Raw genomic sequence first — 20,706 nt, forward strand, 5'->3', positions numbered from 1 at the left:
ATTTAACTCTTTTACCCTCTGCAGTGGTGACTTTGTATGGTCCACGGTAGGTAGGTGGCAGCGGCCCTCCCTTTCTTGTTTTCCTTCTCGCATTCAGTAACATGCCACTGTCCCCAACCTCCAATGTTATTTTCCCATGTTTACGAGTCTTAGTTTTGGCTTACTGTATCTGTTGCTTTTCTTGGGCTTTAGGAATATGAGTAAGAGCCGATTCAATGTCGACAGCATGTCTAGATTTCATATTTATGATGCACTCTTTGTAGGATTGTTCATCGAGTTCCTCAAAATCTGTTGGCTTGGGAAACAAACAGAGAAGGCGTTGTGTGTGTAAAATGGACAATCACAGAGTAACATATGCACCTGAAAGCGGATGGTTCTTAAAGACCCCTGCCGTGTAATTGTCTGAGACTTGGTCTGGGAATGTTGCTTCAAAGCCATACAGGAGTCGAAAGGGTGACATTTTGGTTGTCGTGTTTGGTTTTGATCGCAAAGAAAATAAAAGGTCACCGAGAAATTCATCCCAATTACTCCCCGTGTCATCAACCAACTTCCGCAATGCTCTGTGACAAATGGTGAGGGATTATTTGTGGAAAGGACTGTCTTTACTGAGAGAAATTGTACGCAATCCAAAAGGCGTAAAGAGGCCATCCTGGTTTATTGCTGTGATTACTTTTTCTTGAAAGAAAAGACAAGTGGACTTGCAATGTACTAAAATTTTGAAGCAGTCTGTAGTTTACGATACACCCACAGGAGAACCCCTCCATCCACAGAAGCGCGACACGAGTGCGACTGTAACTATTTCAGTTGGTACACTTTCAGTATGCACTGCGGTAGTATTTCAAAAGGAGACAAGCCCAAAGGGTAGGAGTAAATGGTCAGTTTAACAGTGGACAAAGGTCAATAGCCGGGTCCCCCAGGGATTTGTCCTGTCCTGGGACCAGTGCTGTTCATCTTAGTTATAAAAGATCTGGAAAAGGGAGTGAACAGGGAAGTGGCAAAGTTTGCAGATGATACAAAATTACTCAAGATAGTTAAGTCCAAAGCCGACTGTGAAGAGTTACAAAGGGATCTCACGAAACTAGGTGACTGGCCGAGAAAATGGCAGATGAAATTCAATGTTGATAAATGGAAAGTAATGCCCATTGGAAAACATCATCGCAATTACACATCTATAATAATGGGGTCTAAATTGGCTGTTACCACTCAAGAAAGATCTGGGAGTCAGTGTGGAGAGTTCTCTGAAAACACCCACTCAATGTGCAGCGGCCGTGAAAAAAACGAACAGAATGTTGGGAACCATTAGGACGGGGATAGATAATAACACAGAAAATATCATATTGCCTCTATACCCACAGCTTTGTCACAACTGGTGTCAGGAGTGGGATTTGGTGTACACAGCGCAGCGGAAGAAGGAGGGTGTTTGAAAAAAAAAAAGGGGGGGGGAGAGGGTCTATTTTTATTTTTTTCCACCACAGTGGAGGAGGTAGTGTGCGCACTGGAACAAGCCACGGCTGCCCAGCAGGAGGCTCCCCGGGTCCAGGCACCCGCCCAACAGGAGGCCGTGCGGCTGCAGCAAGCGACTAATCGCCTGCTGATGGACCAGGGCTGCTCAAGACCGGGCTATGTTGCGGGAACTGGTAAACCAGGTCAAGGCCCTTACAGAGCTGAACCGCGGCCATGATGGGACGCAGATCGTGCGGGCCAGCAATTGGCTGCAGAAAATGACGCGGGAGGATGATGTGGAGGCATACCTCCTGGCCTTTGAGAGGACAGCCCTGCGGGAGGCTTGGCCCCGAGAACAGTGGTCTGTCCTCCTCGCTCCATTCCTGTGTGGGGAGGCCCAGAAGGCCTACTATGATTTGCCTGAAGAGGCTGCGGCAGACTACCCCCAGCTGAAAGCAGAGATCTGGGGTAACGACCGCAGTGAGGGCCCAGCGATATCATGAGTGGAGGTACCACGAAAACAAAACCCCACGGTCCCAATTATATGTCCTCCTCCATCTCGCATGAAAGTGGTTATGAACTGAGTCCCGGAGTCCGGAGGAGATACTAGAGGTTCTGGTCATTGACCGGTACAGGAGAGGACTACGGCCAGACCTTCGCACCTGGGTAAGCCAGAACGATCCCTCCACCTACGACGAGGTTGTCGCGCTGGTAGACAGGCGAAGGACGGCGAGGGAGCTGACCCGACCAGTTAAGGAAGAAGCACCCCGGGTTACAGTAGCAGCACCAAGCCCTAGAGCTCAGGTGACTGGGCCACCAGGAGAGCCCAGGTGGAAAAAGAGAGGGGCTGAAGGCCCACCAGAAGCCACAAAGAGTCGGAGCACTGAAGGGGAAGAGGATCGTGATGTTAGACTGACCAGACCAAGAGACCGGGGAAGGCCTAGGGCTCCATACAGATGTTACGCCTGCGGGGAGTGGGGACACATAGCTGCACAGTGTCCCAGTACCGAGGAGCCTATGCAGTGTAACCTGGGGAACTGGGCAGACCCATGCTTCCTAATCCACCTTGTGGGGGTCTCACTAACCCCACAGGTATACACCAGACCAGTAAAGCTAAAGGGGGTAGAGACCACGGCACTGGTTGATTCGGGGAGTGCTATCACGCTTGTCTCGGGGAAGCTCGTGAAGCGTAGTCAGCTGCTGTGGGCTAAGCGTACGGGGATAACGTGCGTCCATGGGACAGTTGGTTATTACCCCACCATCCCAGTAAAAATTGAAATTTAGGGGAACACCACTGAGGTAGCAGCAGGGGTAGTCCCTAAACTCCCATACCTGGTGCTTATAGGGAGGGACTTCCTAGGGTTTGGAGACTTACTCCCGGTAGGGGAATTGGAGAAAGGGGGAAGCCCTGAAAGTAGTGAGGCATCCACAGTAGACTATCAACGCCCAACCTTCTCTGAAATATCCCCAGATTTGTTCTCCACTCCCAGACAGCGTAGAAAGAGGAAAAGGGAAAGAAGGGCAGCTAAGGCCTTGAGAACCCGAATACTGGCCCAAAGCCAGAGGGTCGCTCTCATAGGTAGGCGGACCTGAGCAGCTGAAAAGAAGGCCACCCAGGAGGGAGAAGCACCCGAGTCTGACCCACACCCTAACACCTCTGAACCAGCAGAGGCAATAGAGACTGGCCCCCTAGATCTCAGGCAGATTAACCCCAAGAGAGGAAATTTTGACCAGGGACCAAGCTGAAGACCCAAGATACGACAACATTAGGAAGGAGGTGACCGAAATAGATGGGGTCCTCGTGGAAGGGAAAACCCAGGGACCAGGACCCTGCTTCATAATGAAGAAGAATCTCTTCTACCAGCTTGCACCAGTACAGGGGCAGAAGGTACAGCAGATCCTAGTACCTCAAAAACACCGGAATGCTGGATTAAGTCTGGCCCATAGTCATCTTTTTGGGGGGCATTTGGGGGTAGAGAAGACCCTGGCACGGGTCCTGAGACTATTCTTCTGGCCCAGAGTTGACCTGGACTGTGGGTTCAGAAAAACGGCCAACCTGAGGGCTACCGTGAAGCTCCAAGGCGAGCAAATCCGCCAGTAAGTGCAAGACCCACCAAGGTAGAGAAGGAACTTTGTCACACTATCTATCTATCTATCTATCTATCTATCTATCTATCTATCTATCCCCAAACAGACCCCTCTATCTCTCCATTACATATACACCTGACCGTCTATTATTCTCTCTCTCGCTCAGCCCAGACACACCCATCTGATTCATTGACTCCAATGGAGCTATGGCCCATTGACCCCCGCTGGGATCTGGCTATATTTTACATACCTGCCCCCTTCTGGGTAATCCCAGAGCAGAGCAAGTGAGTGGAGGACACTAGTCCGGACCCAGCTCTGACGGGAAGCCAGGTCCAGTTCCTCCATGGGATGGTGCATGACTCCTCCTAGAGGTCACTGATGGAATAATCTGGGCCATGCAGGTGGGCTCCTTCCTACCTCCTCAATCAGCAATCAGTGGGCTCAGAAAAAGGCAGGCGTGTGACCCTTTTACACCCATCTCTCTAATGAGACTGTAGATCCTCTCATTTTCTGTCCAAATGGCCAATCATGTCTGAATCCTGGCACTGGCAGTTTCCAGTGGCAGGGAGTTCTGCAGGTTAACGCCATCTCAACAGAAAAAAGTTATCATTTCTCTTCTTTAAATCTAAGGTTTTAAAGGGGCAGCACCGCAGGGACAGGGGGTCGGCCACATGATCTTAGGTGGGTGGGTCTCTGTTGATACGGGAGGGCTCACTCACTTTCCCCCCACCCTCTCGGTGGGGTGGTTTACTGTAGCACCAATGTAACCCGGATCCATACCAGTGTGTGTCTTTCCCCCCTCTAGTGGCTGGATCCTGGAAAGTGGTTTAGGGAGCTGCTATGCCGCACATGTGTCTCCTTTAATTCCAGGGTTAAACACTCCTGCGTTTATTCACCGCTCGTCCTCCCCCCAAGTCCAAGGTTCAGTCCTGGTGCCCGGTATCTTTCCAACAACTGCTCTGTTCAGGAAGCAGAGCTGACCTGGCATCCCCAGGCGTAGGGGGAAGGGGAAGCTTCTTTAACCCTTTAAGGTCTGCAGCCCTGGTTGGTGGGCTCTGCCACAAAAAAAAAATTATGATTAAAAAAACCCGGGTTTTTCAGCTGAACATTTTTCAGTTTGATGACAAAAAAACTGGAATATTCTAAGAAATACCCCCCTCCAAATAAACAAACCCCCTTTTCCAAATGACTCTAGGGCCCGTAGGAGGGTGGGTGCGGCTTCTGATAGCCCCACGACCCCTGCTAGAATTAAACACAGGAGAAATCAGCCCGATCATCACAAACACACACATGTAATCCCAGACACGCACCCACACATGCACAGACTCACGATCTCACACACAGACAAATGATCCAAGACTCCCGGTTACACACACAATCCAGGACTCAGGACTATACGCATACACACAGAGCCCAACAACATGATTACAGACAAACACACACCCACACACGACCATTTTCTCCTGTCTGTTTTATTCCGTTAATCCCACGAAAGGGGAAGTGAATCCGAGTGGGGCGTGGGAGCCTTTGGCAGGGGGGCACCCGCCCACCCCCTGCGGTGTGTGGATCAGGAGAGGACCTTCGCCAGCAGGACGGTCACGAGGGCTGGGAGAGACGAGTCCGGTTGGTTATGGAGCCACACGGGAGGCTGGTCTGCATTCGGCCGTGGTGAAATTCATACTGAACCCCCTGAAGGGTTTGTACGGTTGACTATAGGTGCAGGCAGACTCGGTGGCGCAGCCTTTCATGGTGGTGTGTATGGTTGTCCCACCTGTGGGGGACCAAACAGCGGGGTCAGTGTCTAGCGACCTATGACCTCTTACGGCTCTGACCCTATACAAACACCCTCCCCCTCCTCCTCTGCGCCACTCCCTGCTGCCCATCTAGACCTGCCCCCAACAGTCTCCCCCCCCAGCTCTGATATAGTCTCACTCTGTGGACACCTGGGCAAGTCCTGCTTTGAGCAGGGGGTTGGACTAGATGACCTCCTGAGGTCCCTTCCAACCCTGAGATTCTATGATTCTATGTAGGGCCCTGATCCCTAATGAACTTTGGAGCAGGCCTGTGTTAGCCCCACCATTCACCAGGCAATGGTGTAGCTCACTGATGGTGTCAGCACTGGGATCCCTAAGAAGCTCTCAGTCAAGGGGTCTGTACAGAACCTGGCATGTTGGGACTCCCAATTTCAGCCGGAGGGTGGGGGGGCATGCAGCACCTTGCACAGCGGGGATCCCCGTCTCAGCCAAGGGGTCTGTGCAACATCCGGATCAAAAAGGTCCCGATCTCAGTTGGGGCATCTATTGTACCATTCCACAACCAGTAAGAAAGAAATCTCTCTGGGACCTCCAGATCAAACCAGCTGGGGGATTTCTGCAGGAGTCCCAGGGACAGGGTGTTTGTGCCATCACTTTTCCTGTATTATTTTGATTTGTAGAACAGCAGGCTCTGGAGACAGCATGGCAGTTTGGGGCCCCATTGTGCAGGGTGCTGTGCATAGGACAGTATCCCGTCTCCGCCAGTGGCCAGCACTAGATTCTGCAGAGAAAGGATCAAAACCGCCCAACGTGTGGGATAATCTCCTCCTCCTCTAGGTCTCGTCCCGATTGCTAAGAGCTAGAGCTCCCCTCACGACCTGAAAGAGGAGGGCCACTATCCCCGCCAACATTTTTACGATCATTTATTCTGATCTCTCTGATTAGCCCACAATCCCTTTTCGAATCTTGCTCAACTCTTGACCACAGCAATTTCTTGGCTGGGGAGTTCCATGGACTGATGGTTTATTGACTGGGAAATGTGTTTCCTTTCATCAGAATGAACTTGTCCCTTTTCAATTTCATTGAACATTCGCTTACATCCTGTCCTGTGAGAGCAGGCAGGCAGGAGTCCTCGATCTCCCCGCTCTAGTGGTCAGTGACATTTTTCAGCTGAAACTTTTTTTCAGTGAAAAATGCAAATGTGACCACTTGGGAACATTTTGCAAATTCAAAGTCGCCCAATTGTTTCAGTTGGAAGAAACCCCCATAAAAAAACAAACTCTGGGGGAAAAAATAGAAACTTTTCCCTCTTTTGGTTCAAAACAACTTTTCCTTCCGACATTTTATTTTTTAAAAAAATTTTAAACAACTTTAACAACCCCTCAAAATCAAAACCAGATGTTTCGTTTGACCCAAAATGAAACTTTTTCTGACTTTTCAGTTTGTTGAAAGTGCCGCCCAAAAATTAATTTTGATTTCACCCGAAACAACTATTTTCTCCTAATCTTTTGGTGTTGGTCTAGAATTAAATTATCTATCTATCTATCTATCTATGTATCTATCTATCTCCCTTATCACAATCATAATTTCATATGTTCTATCACGTCGCCTCTCTTATTCCCAAGGAAAAATAGCCTCAGTTGGTTCCCCTTCTCTCCGCAGGCTTTTCCAGACCTTCCTTGTCAGCTGTCTTCAAACCCTCATGAATTCTAAAATGAAACTGAGGTACAGTGAGGAGAAATCATGGGGACAGTATCCAGGTGTGCCGAGACTCTGCCCAATTCTTCCCCATGGCAGGAGATTGCCCATGTGTGTGGCTCCCTCCTGGATGGGGAAATCTGAGCGGAGAAACAGTCGATTGGCAATTACCGCTTTTCATGGTGCCGCTGACGTGGATGCAGTGGGTCTGGGCTCCTGGGCAGTCGATGATCTCTTCACTGCAGTGATGGGAAAACAAAGAGTAGCAGGCTGGGCAGCGGAGGCCGTTCAGGGTGGTGTTAGCCGGGGGCACTGGGAAGAAGCGGAGCAAACGCAGTCAGCTCGGGGGACGGGACCCAGGACGGGTCGGGGCCGGGAGAGCAGCTGGGGGCTGCACAGCTCAGCCCCGGGGGCCCCCTCCAGGGGGCGCTGTAACTCCGAGGAAGCCGGGGGCAGCAGGGGCAGGGGAGGGGATTGCAGCAGGGAGCCCTGGACCCCGCCCCGGGTGGGGCCAGCTGGGTTGACACCTGGGGGCAGCCTAGAGCCCCGCCCACTAAACTCCACCCAGCCAGGGGCTCAGTGTTAGTCCATGGGGCGCCCCAAAGGATTCTTTCATAATCCTTTTTCCATCCTCCCAAAGAGACCCCTGCAGGGGTCAGGAGGAGGAGAAGGGGACGTGAGGAAGGGGAAGAGCTGGAGGGAGAAGGAGCAGGGAGACGGAGACGGAGCTGGGTACCGGGAAAGGAGGCTGTATTACAGGCCTGCCCCATACAGCAGGCGGTGCTCGTGCTCGTGGATATCCCGTTCCCCAAAGTCATTAAAACAGGATCGAGGCCGCACTGGCTGGAGGACACACAGGTCTTCATAAAGGTCGGACTCTTAATCTCGCCTGCATGGGAGAAAGAGGAGATGAGGCTTCATTCCCTGGTGTCGTCGTCTCCGCCTCCCCATCGCAACTCTTCACGTGTGTGATCATGATCAAGCTAAAGATGGGGAAACTGAGGCATGGCATACAGAAGGAATGACTCAGCCAAGGTCAGTATAGAACCAGGAGTGCTGATACCCACTGCTCCTTCCACCCCTCAACCTAACCCTCTCGATCTCTCTCCCCTTCCAGATTTGGAGATAGAACCCAGGAGTCCTGGCTCCCAGCCCCTGCTATTCTGATTTACCAGACCCCAGTCCCTTCCCAAAGCCAGGGATCGAAGCAGTACTGAAGTCCTGGCTTCCAGCCCCCTACTCTAACCCACTAGATCATGCCCACCTCCTGGTACTAGGAAGAGAATGAAGGAGTGCTGACTCCGAATGAGACTGTGTTCGGGGCTGGGTCAAGGTCTGGTGCACCCACCTACTACGGTTTCTGTTTTAATGATCCCACAGGAATTCGTATCTTCACTGCAGACTTGGACACTGCCCGTACAGCTGTGACATGCGCTGATGCAAACCTCGCACGAAACACAGGTCCCTGTGGAAGGAAAGGCAACACGATGCACCTGGGCACAGCCCTCACTCCACTCTCTCCATCCCCATTGACTCCAGTGCAGCTACGGGCCATTGACCCCAGCCGGGATCTGGCCCTGAATTTCTTGGGTTTGTGCCAATGTCGTCTGTCCCTCCATTGCAAAACCGAGTGAGGTAGCTGAGAAAGGGGGAGAAATCTTTCCCTCTCCTCGAGCTCGGTGGGAGCTGGAGGTCCCCATCTCCCCAGAGAAGATCGGTGGGGAGAATTTCCTCCACACGGGACAGGTGGTGAGCAGCCCCCCAGCCTAGGGGCAAGATCTCAGTGCTGGGGCATATTTCACTCCGGGGAGGAGAGCTGCTCCCCTCCAGAGCGGCTATTCCAGGGTGGATCTTTTTCTGTCGGCACCGGGCAGGGGTCCAAGACCCCCGAGAGCCCGTTCTCACCTGTCTCCAGCAGGGCCGAGAGGAGGCAGAAGAGGAGAGGTGTCCTCATGGTGCCGGGGACGCAGCCGGACGGTGCTAAGAGCCGGGGGTCTCTGACGCAGCAAAGGCCGGGGCTTGGCAGTTATCGACAGAGGCGGGGGCGATGTTGCAATTGGTGTCAACCTGCCCAAAATGGGAAGCGGGGAGGATTTTGGCTGATGGCCTTGGGCTGTCAACACGGAGGCCCCCCAGGAAGGTAAGGGCTGGATGCTGTGTTCGTCACACGCCCGGGGGCTGCTCAGTGCACGGCCCTGGGTTTGACTCAGGCCTGGGGCACTCGCGCCGTGGGCCAGGGTGGCGCCCGGCACCTGGGAGGCGGTGACGGTGGAGTGGGACGAGGGGGACCCTGGCACTGGGGAGAGTGCGGGGGCATGCAGAGCCTAGGGGTGCCAGGTTTGCCCAGGCTGGCCCCTTCTCTGGGGTAGCTGTCCCCGGGAAATCTGCCAGGACGCTCTGTGCAAGCGCCCAAGTGGCTGGTGACACGGGCTGAGGATCATCCCGGGTGTCCTGGGTTTTTGTATCTCAGAGGTAGGAACCCTAGAGCCCCTAGCACTGGGGGGAGGGGGTATGGGAGGGCACAGAGCCCCTGGCACTGGGGGGAGGGGGGATGGGAGGGCACAGAGCCCCTGGCACTGGGGGGAGGGGAATGGGGGGCACAGAGCCCCTGGCACTGGGGGGAGGGGAAATGGGAGGGCACAGAGCCCCTGGCACTGGGGGAGGGGGGATGGGAGGGCACAGAGCCCCTGGCACTGGGGGGAAGGGGGATGGGAGGGCACAGAGCCCCTGGCACTGGGGGGAGGGGGGATGGGAGGGCACAGAGCCCCTGGCACTGGGGGGGAGGGGAATGGGGGGCACAGAGCCCCTCGCACTGGGGGTAGGGGAAATGGGGGGCACAGAGCCCCTGGCATTGGGGGGAGAGGAATGGGAGGGCACACAGCCCCTGGCATGGGGGAGGGGGGATGGGAGGGCACAGAGCCCCTCGCACTGGGGGGAGGGGGGATGGGAGGGCACAGAGTCCTTGACATTGGGGGGAGGGGAATGGGAGGGCACAGAGCCCTTGGCTTTGGGGGGAGGGGAATGGGAGGGCACAGAGCCCTTGGCTTTGGGGGGAGGGGAAATGGGGGGCACAGAGCCCCTGGCATGGGGGGAGGGGGGATGGGAGGGCACACAGCCCCTGGCATGGGGGAGGGGGGATGGGAGGGCACAGAGCCCCTGGCATTGGGGGGAGGGGGGATGGGAGGGCACAGAGCCCCTCGCACTGGGGGGAGGGTGGATGGGAGGGCACAGAGTCCTTGACATTGGGGGGAGGGGAATGGGAGGGCACAGAGCCCTTGGCTTTGGGGGGAGGGGAAATGGGGGGCACAGAGCCCCGGCATGGGGGGAGGGGGGATGGGAGGGCACACAGCCCCTGGCATTGGGGGGAGGGGGGATGGGAGGGCACAGAGCCCCTCGCACTGGGGGGAGGGTGGATGGGAGGGCACAGAGCCCTTGGCATTTGGGAGAGGAGGAATGGGGGGGGGCAGAGAGCCCCTGGCATTGGGGGAAGGGGAGATGCGGGGGGCACAGAGCCCCTGGCATGGGGGAAGGGGGGCTGGGGGCATGACAGATCCCCTGGCATGGGAGGAAAGGGGGCCCTGCTCTATTGGCCTCACCCTGTCACTGTCCAGCATTAACCAGTGTGAAGCAGGGTGGGGGTTTGGCACACGAGATCCCCGCAGACAGTCAGGCCGTGACGCTTAGTCCGGTGGCCGGTCTCTCTCCCCAGGGTCCCTTCGGTTCAGGACCCCGAGAGGGAGCGGTGGGGCTAACAGCCTGGCCCCCCCGGCTGGTTCGCCCGCCGATTAACCCTCGTGTCCGAGACGCCGGGCGCAGGGCGTTGACTCACGGGCTGATGCTGGGCACAGTTCCCGGGCGCCATCTTCACGCCGCCCTTGAGATGCATCAGGGGGCCATTTTCTTTGGGCTCGTTCGTCTCCCACTCCCCGTTCGGCCCTTGTCCCTCCATGTCGGCTGTTGTAGGGGGGCGGGACAGTCGCGAACTCGCGCTCGGTGTTTACGGCTCAGCTCGCCCCAGTGTGTAGGGCTGGTTATCAGCTCCGCACACAGACCCCTGGCTTCGGGGGGTACCAGGGGGTCCTTGAAACGTTGGTGGCTGGGGGATGGCAGGGTTGCCAACCCTCCCGGTTTGGCTGGGAGTCTCCCAGAATAGGGCTCGACCTCCCAGAGGCTCCGGCAACCAATCCGGGAGATTTTTGGCCACTAACAGTCTGGCAGCGCAGTGGGGCTAAGGCAGGCTCCCGGGTGCAGGCCACAGGGGGGCGCTGGCCCCTCGAGGGGCTGGTTCCTGCGGAGGGGTTTAGGGAGCCGCTATCCCCCCACCACTGGGCCCTGCCCCTTTGGCACCAGCCCTAGGCGTGCTGTGTCCGTCTCTGGACAGGACAGGGGTCAGTCCCAGGCGCTGGTGGCGTCATTCCCAGAGCTGCCCTCGGTCACTGACCCACAGGGCAAACAGCCCTTGGGGGAGCGGGACCCATGTTAACCCTTCGGGGGCTCTCGCCCTGTCTTGCGGCTGCTCTGCACCAGGAGATTGTGAAGAGACCTGTAGGCTCCGATGCCGAGGGAAATCAAGGCAGGACTGCAGCGGGTCCATTGGCAGCAGGTTCGAGTCCAGAGCTGGGGCACACAGTGGGAGCTGGGACACAGACAGGGGCCCGGCAAACTGGATTTTCATTATTTTGATTGTTTCGATGGATCATATCAATGTTTATATTTCAGCATGTTTCCCTATTTTTAGCAACTGAAATTTCTGCAGTTGTGCAAAATTATGGGTGTGGAGCAGTTTTTCATTTGAATCTCCACCGTTGTGCAAAAGTATTGTTTTAAGCATTCTTTTTTCAATTTTTATCCATTTAAATTCCCAGTTGTGCAAACGTATGGGATTTTTAGGCATTGATTCCATTAAAATCTCCACAGCTGTGTAAAATTATGGGGTTTAAGCATTTTCTTTTTAAATTTTTGTCCACGTACATGTTCATGCTTGTGGGAAATGATAGGGTGTTTTAAGCATTTTTGATTTCAATTTTTAATCCATTTAAATTTCCACAGCTGCGGGAAAACCAGGGGTGGTGTCCAACAATGAATATTTAATGACAGCAGACCCTGAGATTCGGAAAGTTAGAGCTTTATTAGGCCCTTTAATTGTCGACATCACGTGTCAAAACATCCAACTCTCTCAAGCAGCATGTCCCTCACTCTACTGAGCTGTAAATGTCTGTCATCATCGATGGAAATATTTTTCCGCTGCGGGAGGGGCATGCATGTGTGTGCGGTGAAATCGACATTTACCGATACAAATCAAACCCTCCCAAACCAACATAGATCACGCTGGTGATCTCTAGCACCTTCTAGTGGCTCTATCATATAACAGGTGTGGAAGAACAGTTCTTAAAGCGGACGTTTTAGCTGGAATCGTTGCCATGTGCGTGATTATTCAGCCTGAGATCATAGGTTCAAGTCCCCCATACTGCTGCACCCCCGGAGAAGGTCAAATACCAGAGAGGGAGAGGAATTAAAGCTCAGTACCAATGTGGACACAAGAACAAATGGATATAAACTGGTCATTGGGAAGTGTAGTCTTGAAATTAGGTGAAGGTTTCTAACCATCTGTCACGGAGTCCCCGGGCGATGCTCTGGAACTGCTCCCCATGAAGCCAGGCAGGACTCTGGGGCAGTCGCCTTTCTGTGAGCAGCCTGTCTTCAGGACACACAGCTCACACAGCTTCCACCTTCCCGGTCTGACCTCGGAGCATTCAGCCTCCTCTGCCCCTCCGTGCGCTTCCCACAGCGAGTCTGCTCAGGCAGGGTCCTGGGGAAGCCAGAGGGTCCTGCACCCCAACTTCGCAGTCAGACGTGACTCTCAGCCAGCCAGTAAAACAGAAGGTTTATTAGACGACAGGAACATGGTCTAAAACAGAGCTTGCAGGTGCAGAGAATGGGACCCCTCAGCTGGGTCCATTTTGGGGGGCAGTGAGCCAGACAACCACGTCTGCACTTCACTCCATGTCCCAGCCAGCCCCAAACTGAAAAACCCCCTCCAGCCCCTCCTCCTCTGGGCTATGTTCCTTTCCCGGGCCAGGTGGTCACCTGATTCCTTTGTTCTCCAACCCTTCAGCTCTCACCTTGCAGGGGGGAAGGGCCCAGGCCATCAGTTGCCAGGAAACAGGGTGTCGGCCATTCTCTGTGTCCAGACCCCTGCACACCCCTGCCCTCTAGGGCTCTGCAATGATCATACACCCTTACCCCACCCCCTAGATACTTAAGAACTGCCTAGGGGAAACTGAGGCACCCCACACTATTCAGAGGAAACGTTAAGAACAGTCCCACTTCGTCACACCATCAGAGGAGTGAAGTTTTGGAATAGCCTTCCAAGGGAAGCAGTGGCGAAAAAGACCTATCTGGCTTTAAGATTAAACTCAATAAGTTTATGGAGGAGATGGTATGATGGGATAATATGATTTTGGCAATTAATTGATCTTTAAATATTCATGGTAAATAGGCCCAATGGCCTGTGATGAGATGTTAGATGGGGTGGGATCTGAGTTATTACAGAGAATTCTTTCCTGGGTATCTGGCTGGTGAATCTTGCCCAAATGCTCAGGGTTCAGCTGATCGCCATATTTGGGGTCGGGAAGGAATTTTTTTCCAGGGCAGATTGGAAGAGGCCCTGGAAGTTTTTCGCCTTCCTCTTTAGTATGGGGCACGGGTCACGTGCTGGAGGATTTTCTGCTCCTTGAAGTCTTTAAACCATAGATTCATAGATTCATAGATATTTAGGTCAGAAGGGACCATTATGATCATCTAGTCTGACCTCCGGCACAACGCAGGCCACAGAATTTCACCCACCACTCCTACAAAAAAAAACCCTCACACCTAAATCTGTGCTATTGAAGTCCTCAAATCATAGTTTAAAGACTTCAAGGAGCAGAGAATCCTCCAGCACATGACCCGTGCCCCATGCTACAGAGGAAGGCGAAAAACCTCCAGGGCCTCTTCCAATCTGCCCTAGAGGAAAATTCCGTCCCGACCCCAAATATGGCGATCAGCTAAACCCTGAGCATATTGGCAAGATTCATCAGCCAGATACTACAGAAAATCCTTTCCTGGGTAACTCGGATCTCACCCCATCTAATAGCCCATCACAGGCCATTGGGCCTATTTACCATGAATATTTAATTACCAAAACCATGTTATCCCATCATACCATCTCCTCCATAAACTTATCGAGTTTAATCTTAAAGCCAGATAGATCTTTTGCCCCCACTGCTTCCCTTGGAAGGCTATTCCAAAATTTCACTCCTCTGATGGTTAAAAACCAGGGACCAATGCCTGCCTTAAGACACAAATAAGCAACTTGAAAGACAATCTTTATTGCCATATACTTTCACTGTTTCTTTGCTTTTACCCCTAGATATGTATCTGTTGGACAATCAAAGGAGCTACTTCCTTCCTATGGACCCCAAATCAGAATTCAACATATATTTTATACTAATACATTTATTAAAGTACTAATTAAATGCTAAATGTTAATTTGTCAACTTGAGACTGTGGGCGGAGACATTATGTAATCTTTTGACCATTGGCTACCGTGCTTATCTTCTCTTGCTGCTAGACCTACCCAGGGGTTTGGGACTGCCTACCCCGTCATTTCCCTCCGCCCATGGAAAATCCATATAATCCATTGTAATCAATTGTTTGGCGGTGTCTCTGAGCCTAATAAGCACGGTGAGACTCCGCCAGCGCTGTGTGTAATAAACCCACATGCTTGATTCTACACGGTGTCCATATTTTGTTCCTTCATAAAGTAATACAGCAATAATAACTAGCTGTATTGTATTATTTGATCTCGTGAGTTAAGTAATAAACTGAGCCCCAGCCCACGTCACTGCCATTCCTGCCTCTGGCACTGGCCTGCTGGCTGACCTTGGATGAGTTGCATCACTGTTCTGTGCCTCAGTTTCCCCATCTATAAAACGGTGATACGATACTTCTCTCCCTTTCTCAAGTGCTTCGGGATCTACCCATGAAGACTGTGACACAAGAGCTTGGTGACAGCACCATTTAGCCCAGCAGACAAGGTTCAAAATTGGTAAATGTTTTTTTGTGAAATAGTCGTGCAAGTCTCAAGAAGGGACACACTTTTTGGTTTCTTTGACATTTTGCATAAGTGCTTTGATTTGAAAAATTGGGGTAAAAAAATGTGGGGTTAAAAAAATTTTTTTTCTTGTTTTCCCCCCCCCCCCAGTTTGTGGCTAAAGAATGGGGAGGGGGAGGGGACAGAAATGGAGGAGTGGGACGTCATTTTTTCATAGAATCATAGACTTTAAGGTCAGAAGGGACCATTATGATCACCTAGTCCAACCTCCTGCACAACGCAGGCCACAGAATCTCACCCACCCACTCCTGGAACAAACCCCTAACCTGTGTCTGAGCTACTGAAGTCCTCAAATCGTGGTTTAAAGACTTCAAGGTGCAGAGAATCCTCCAGCAAGTGACCCATGCCCCATGCTACAGAGGAAGGCGAAACCCCCCCAGAGCCTCTTCCAATCTTCCCTGGAGAAAAATTCCTTCCCAACCCCAAATATGGCCATCAGCTGAAGCCTGAGCATGTTAATGGGTTGAAATGTTCAGAGTTGAGGGAAATAATGGGAGATCAGACAATTGTTTCATGACAATAGACACTGAGATTTAAAAAGTTAAAACAGTCATAACTGTTCAAACAGAAATTGGCAACATCACATGTCAAAATACACAAAGCAAATAGCCTTAAATCACGAACTTGTACCTGTTTGTTCTATTTGTTCACTGGTCCATTTATAAAAAATCTGATTTAAAAATCTAAACCAAGCAGCAGGTTTGTACTCCACGTACCTTTACATTTTGATTATGCCCAGTGGAAATATTATTTGTCGGTTTATGTGTGTACACTGCAATAGATTTTTATCAACACTTACCGACACAAATCAAATCCTTTCAAGCCTAATTTTAATTAATAATTGGCAAGCCGGCTAGGAGACTATTAGCCAGTATTAGACACACCAGCTGGAACTGAGTAGTGACCTGGTCCTTTGGATTTTGGATGGTAATCTCTGGGAAGAAATCTCCAGGCATTGAAAGAAGGAAAAATAAACCTACAAATAACAGATGCTCAACTACATTTCAACCGACCATGTATGGACAATTAAGAATGCAATCAACTATAAACACAGGTCTATCTGTTCTTTAAATGTATTTTATGAAGCACAGTGAGGTTATGCATAGAATTGTGGTTTTAAATTGCTTGCATTGGAATGTGGATGAACTGGGTTATTGTGGAAAAGGAAATGTGTCATGGTTTTATACTTCTTCATTAATTAATATTGTAGCATCTTATCAGGAACCAGCACAAACCTCAATTTAAGGGCAAGAGATTATTCCACAGTCTGGTTCCTCTTTGCTATGTGACTCCAAATTTCACGTGGAGTTATTGGTTCCATTTCAGGACGATGTGGATCTTGGATGTCCATTTGGGACAGGGCTGATGTGGAAAATATCAAAAGGCACATTGACTATTTCGAACACTGATGGCCTTGAGGCGCTGGCTACTGAGGACGAGGATGGTGTATAATACGCATGACATTGCTAAGCCGTTTAACCAAACCCAGGTAAAAAATAACAAATTAATTATAATAAATAAGGTGAAGTCAAAGATAAATTGTGTCATCAGAGAAATTATTTGAGGTGCTTATGGGAGTTATTTGCTAATGACCATAGCCAGCCCATCAGGGGATAACGAAAAAGGAAACTTGTCTGATCTTATTAAAGATGAGCAATTAGCCAAGCGGTCTTGTTCGGTGTATAGCAGAGACTATTGTGAATGGGCAATGCATTAAATCATACAAACAAAGTCCATTGAGCCCAATTCCTCATTGGGGTCAATGGCACCACCAGCTCATGCTAGTCAAGACAACCGTGCTCAATCCGGGTTCCGTGTATGTGTCTTTACCAATATGGGATCCTGACACTACAAATATGGAATAAGTCAATTACTGTCCATTCAGTAGGATACCCGGAAGATGGCATCTACAAGGACCTATCTCAAATACCGGTGAGTAGAGAGGACCTCGTAGAAGAACTGGGTGGAGAAAACAGCTTGCTTTGAGTGATCAACTAATTCAGTTCAAACAGAGTGGCAGGATAAACAAACACAGGGCTACCATGGGGGCCCCTGATTTCAAAAGGGCAAACTGAAGGGAATTAGTTCGGGACGTGGACTGGCCCGAAGAACTCGAGGATCTGAATGTAGGTGAGGCTGGGAATGACTTTAAGTCAAAGTTGCAGAAGCTCTCGGAAGCCTGGGATGCAGGCGAACAATGTAGGGCCCAGATATGCCACCAATACGTGTTGGTCTTTCAGCCACGCAAACATGGAGGGTACCACGTGTGGCTTCTTCTACCATTGGGGGGGGCAGCAAGACGTGTCAGCACATGGTTTTTGACATCGCAACTCCAGTGGGTCGCCATGACGGCCAGGACGAGTACAATGAGACAGAGGAGCCAGCTGGTCCTTATGCCGGCCTTAAGAAGCTTAAAAAGTGGTGAGGCCTAGTAGTGAGGGTGACCTGTAGTACGGAGGGGCAGTCCTGTTAACCAATATATGCTGGCTAGTGTAGATACAGCTACAGCGATAGATAGACAGATATAGATCCCTTGTTAATAATGGGTGCTTTACGCACTATATCTATAGATACAGATTAGCATGCATCATGCACAAATAGCATTAAGCACAAACATTACAGCAGTTGCGTAACCTAAACTGGCCTCCACCTTTCCTGTGACCCTGCTCACCTGCGCGAAGGATCCCACAGCTCCGTGCGTTAGCTGAAGTTCGCTTTGGCTGAAGGAGACAGGAGAGCTGCCAGGCTTAGGGCGGAGGAGTATTGTATCATAGCAGCAGGTCGGGAGCTATTCTCACAGGCCTGCACCGGAGTGGCCCATAGGAAGAGGGCAAGACACCGATTGTTCTACCCTTGTGCAGACCTAGGGGGCTCAGCTGCAATGCAGGTGAGTGGAACGCAGAGGTCAGGGGGACCCCATGGTACCAGGGAAAAAAGGGGGAAAGCGAAGGGTTAACTCTACGTTTGATGGGTGCAAACTGTACTTTGTACCTGTAAACAGGACGAGTATAAATAGATTGTTACAAGGGTGGAACTCTGGAAATCCCCCTTTTTTATAAGGTAAATGTAACAATGTGATGGGATCGTATTGAACATTTCCCCTGTTTCCTTATGGGCTTAGCGCAATAAAGCTAACCGCCATTGGTTATGTGCTCTGTGGGCTACATTTCATAACGACCCAAAGGGTGGTCACGTCACTGACTATCAGCGTGACCGGTAGCAGTCTGTGATAGCCCATAATCAGACATTCGGGGATAAAAAACTTACTTGTACTGTCACGACTCCAAATTTCTGCTCTTCCTCGTGTGTCACGCAGTGGCTATTCCTGGCTACTAACGCCTCTTCCCGTTTAGGGAGTGATCGTTTTACCTGCATTCATTGTGCATTGCCACTTACGGAGTTTGCTAAAACAGTATAAGTCTCGGGCAAATGCTCTTACCTCTGCGTTACAGATCACTTTGGTAAAATAATATAAAATCGTTATTAAATTAAATATTTAATAATAATCACAGCACAAAACAGGGTCCTGTTAGCTAATCCATATACACAGGGGTGGCAGGTTTGTAGAAATTTTGGTGGTGCCCACATTACACCCTCCAACTCTGCCCCCCACCTGCCTAAGGCTCTGGGAGGGAGTTTGGGTGCGGGGAGGAGGTCTGGGGATTCGGGTGCAGGAGGGGTGCAGGGTGCATGCTCTGGGAGGGAGTTTGGGTGCAAAAGGGGTGAGAGGTTGGGCTCTGGGAGGGAGTTTGGGTGGGGGAGGGGGTCTGGGGTCCAGGCTCTGGGATGGACTTTGGGTGCTGGGTGCAGGCTCTGGGCTGGGGCAAGGGGTGGGGGTGCAGGAGGGGGTGAGGGGTGCAGGCTCTGAGAGGGAGTTTGGGGGCAGGAGAGGGTGTGTGTGGGGGGGTGCAGGCTCTGGGAGGGAGTTTGGGGGCTGGAGAGGGGGTGTGTGTGTGGGGGGGTGCAGGCTCTGGGAGGGAGTTTGGGGGCAGGAGAGGGTGTGTGTGTGGGGGTGCAGGCTCTGGGAGGGAGTTTGGGGGCTGGAGAGGGTGTGTGTGGGGGGGTGCAGGCTCTGGGAGGGAGTTTGGGGGCTGGAGAGGGTGTGTGTGTGGGGGGTGCAGGCTCTGGGAGGGAGTTTGGGGGCTGGAGAGGGTGTGTGTGGGGGGTGCAGGCTCTGGGAGGGAGTTGGGGTGCAGGCTCTGGGCTGGGGGTGAGGGTGTAGGAGGGGGTGAGGGGTGCAGGCTCTGGGAGGTAGTTTGTGGGTGGGAGGGGGTGCAGGCTCTGGGAGGGAGTTGGGGGTGGGAGGAGGTGCGGAGGGAGGGGTTTGGGGTGTGGCTGGGGATGAGAGGTTTGGGATGTGGGAGGGGGCTCAGGGCTAGGGCAGAGGGTTGGGGTGTGGGGTGAGGGCTGTGGGGTGGGGCTGGGGATGAGGGGTTCATGATGCAGGAGGGGGCTCAGGGCTGGGGCAGAGGGTGGGGGCACAGGGGGGTGAGGGCTCCGGCTGGGGCTGGGGATGAGGAGTTTGGGGTGTTGGAGAGGCTCAGAGTTGGGGCAGAGGGTTGGGGGTGCAGGCTCTGGGGTGGGGCGGGGCTGAGGATGACTTTGGGGTGCAGGCAGGCTGCCCCAGGGCTGGGGCCAGAGAGGAGGACTCCCCCCAGCCCTCTCCCCAACGGCAGCAGTCACCTCTGGGGGAGGGGCCCCCCTCACCCCCCCCAGCAGCACCCTCACCCCACACCACTGTCACTGCATGTGCTCCTAGGGCCCCTCTCAGGTCCAGGAAGTCCCCTCGCCTCCCCTGTGGGGGCTGCCGGTTTGGGGGGGCTGCCATCACACGTGGCCTCCTCCCCTGCTGCTGCCCCTCACTGTAGCCTCACTGGGGGTGAGGGATGGGGCTGCCCCTTGCCCGGCGTGGGGCAGGAGCGGTGACTGCGGGGGGCGGGGCGGGGCCCTGTGCTGGGGGAGGGTCCCACCGGACAAGGGAAGGGTCCCAGGCGGAGGGGCGGGGTTCGGCTCAGCCTGCCCCGACATTGGAGGATGGGGGGCACGGGAACCCTGCGGCCGCAGTTGATGCCGGGAGCCGGCAGAGCCGAGAGGCAGGGACGCCCAGGGCCCCGGGGAAGGTGCGCAGGGGCAGCAATTGGGGGCCGGGGGACACTCGGGGGAGGCGCGTGGGGGCGGCAGACGGGGCCGGGAGAGAGACCCGGCCCCGAACATTGGTGGAGCCGGGCCCCCAGGCCCTGAATATTGCTGGAGCCCAGGCACCATGAGCCCATACAACTCGCCGCCCCTGCATATAGGTTAGACATACGCGCACTGTGTTAATAGTCTGCTATACCCAGCGCCAGAGCAGTTATGTGAATGGGATTATATTATGTCTTTCCACAGTGCTGTTCACTGGGGTGTCCCACAACGCCTCGGACCGGGACAACTCCGCATTCGGCATAAGTGGGTCAGGAAAGAGTCCAAGCAAGAGACATTTGTCTGATGTCCCAGCACAGCCAACTTTAAGCGCAACTGGCTTAAAATGCAGTGTCCGTAGCGGAGATAAGGAAAGGATCTTAGGAGGCG

General features: G+C 52.8%; 1 protein-coding gene and 1 long non-coding RNA gene across 2 annotated transcripts; one reads left to right on the top strand and one right to left on the bottom strand.

The window, feature by feature from the left end:
- Positions 1–4,985: 4,985 nt before the first annotated feature.
- On the bottom strand, positions 4,986–8,971 carry LOC142068335 (phospholipase A2 inhibitor and Ly6/PLAUR domain-containing protein-like). Its single transcript, XM_075122861.1, has 5 exons — positions 8,889–8,971; positions 8,332–8,448; positions 7,720–7,872; positions 7,155–7,295; positions 4,986–5,302 (listed from the first exon to the last, which is right to left on the bottom strand). Exons 1-5 carry the CDS (start codon positions 8,935–8,937, stop codon positions 5,160–5,162), a joined length of 603 nt encoding a protein of 200 aa, XP_074978962.1. The 5' UTR covers positions 8,938–8,971; the 3' UTR covers positions 4,986–5,159.
- Positions 8,972–9,038: 67 nt separating this feature from the next.
- On the top strand, positions 9,039–14,757 carry LOC142069988 (uncharacterized). The gene is made up of 2 exons (XR_012665946.1): positions 9,039–9,123; positions 14,395–14,757. It is a non-coding gene; the product is annotated as an uncharacterized LOC142069988 (long non-coding RNA).
- Positions 14,758–20,706: the final 5,949 nt, after the last annotated feature.

The sequence above is a fragment of the Caretta caretta genome, chromosome 24, assembly GCF_965140235.1.
Source record: "Caretta caretta isolate rCarCar2 chromosome 24, rCarCar1.hap1, whole genome shotgun sequence".
NCBI classification, from domain to species: domain Eukaryota; kingdom Metazoa; phylum Chordata; order Testudines; family Cheloniidae; genus Caretta; species Caretta caretta.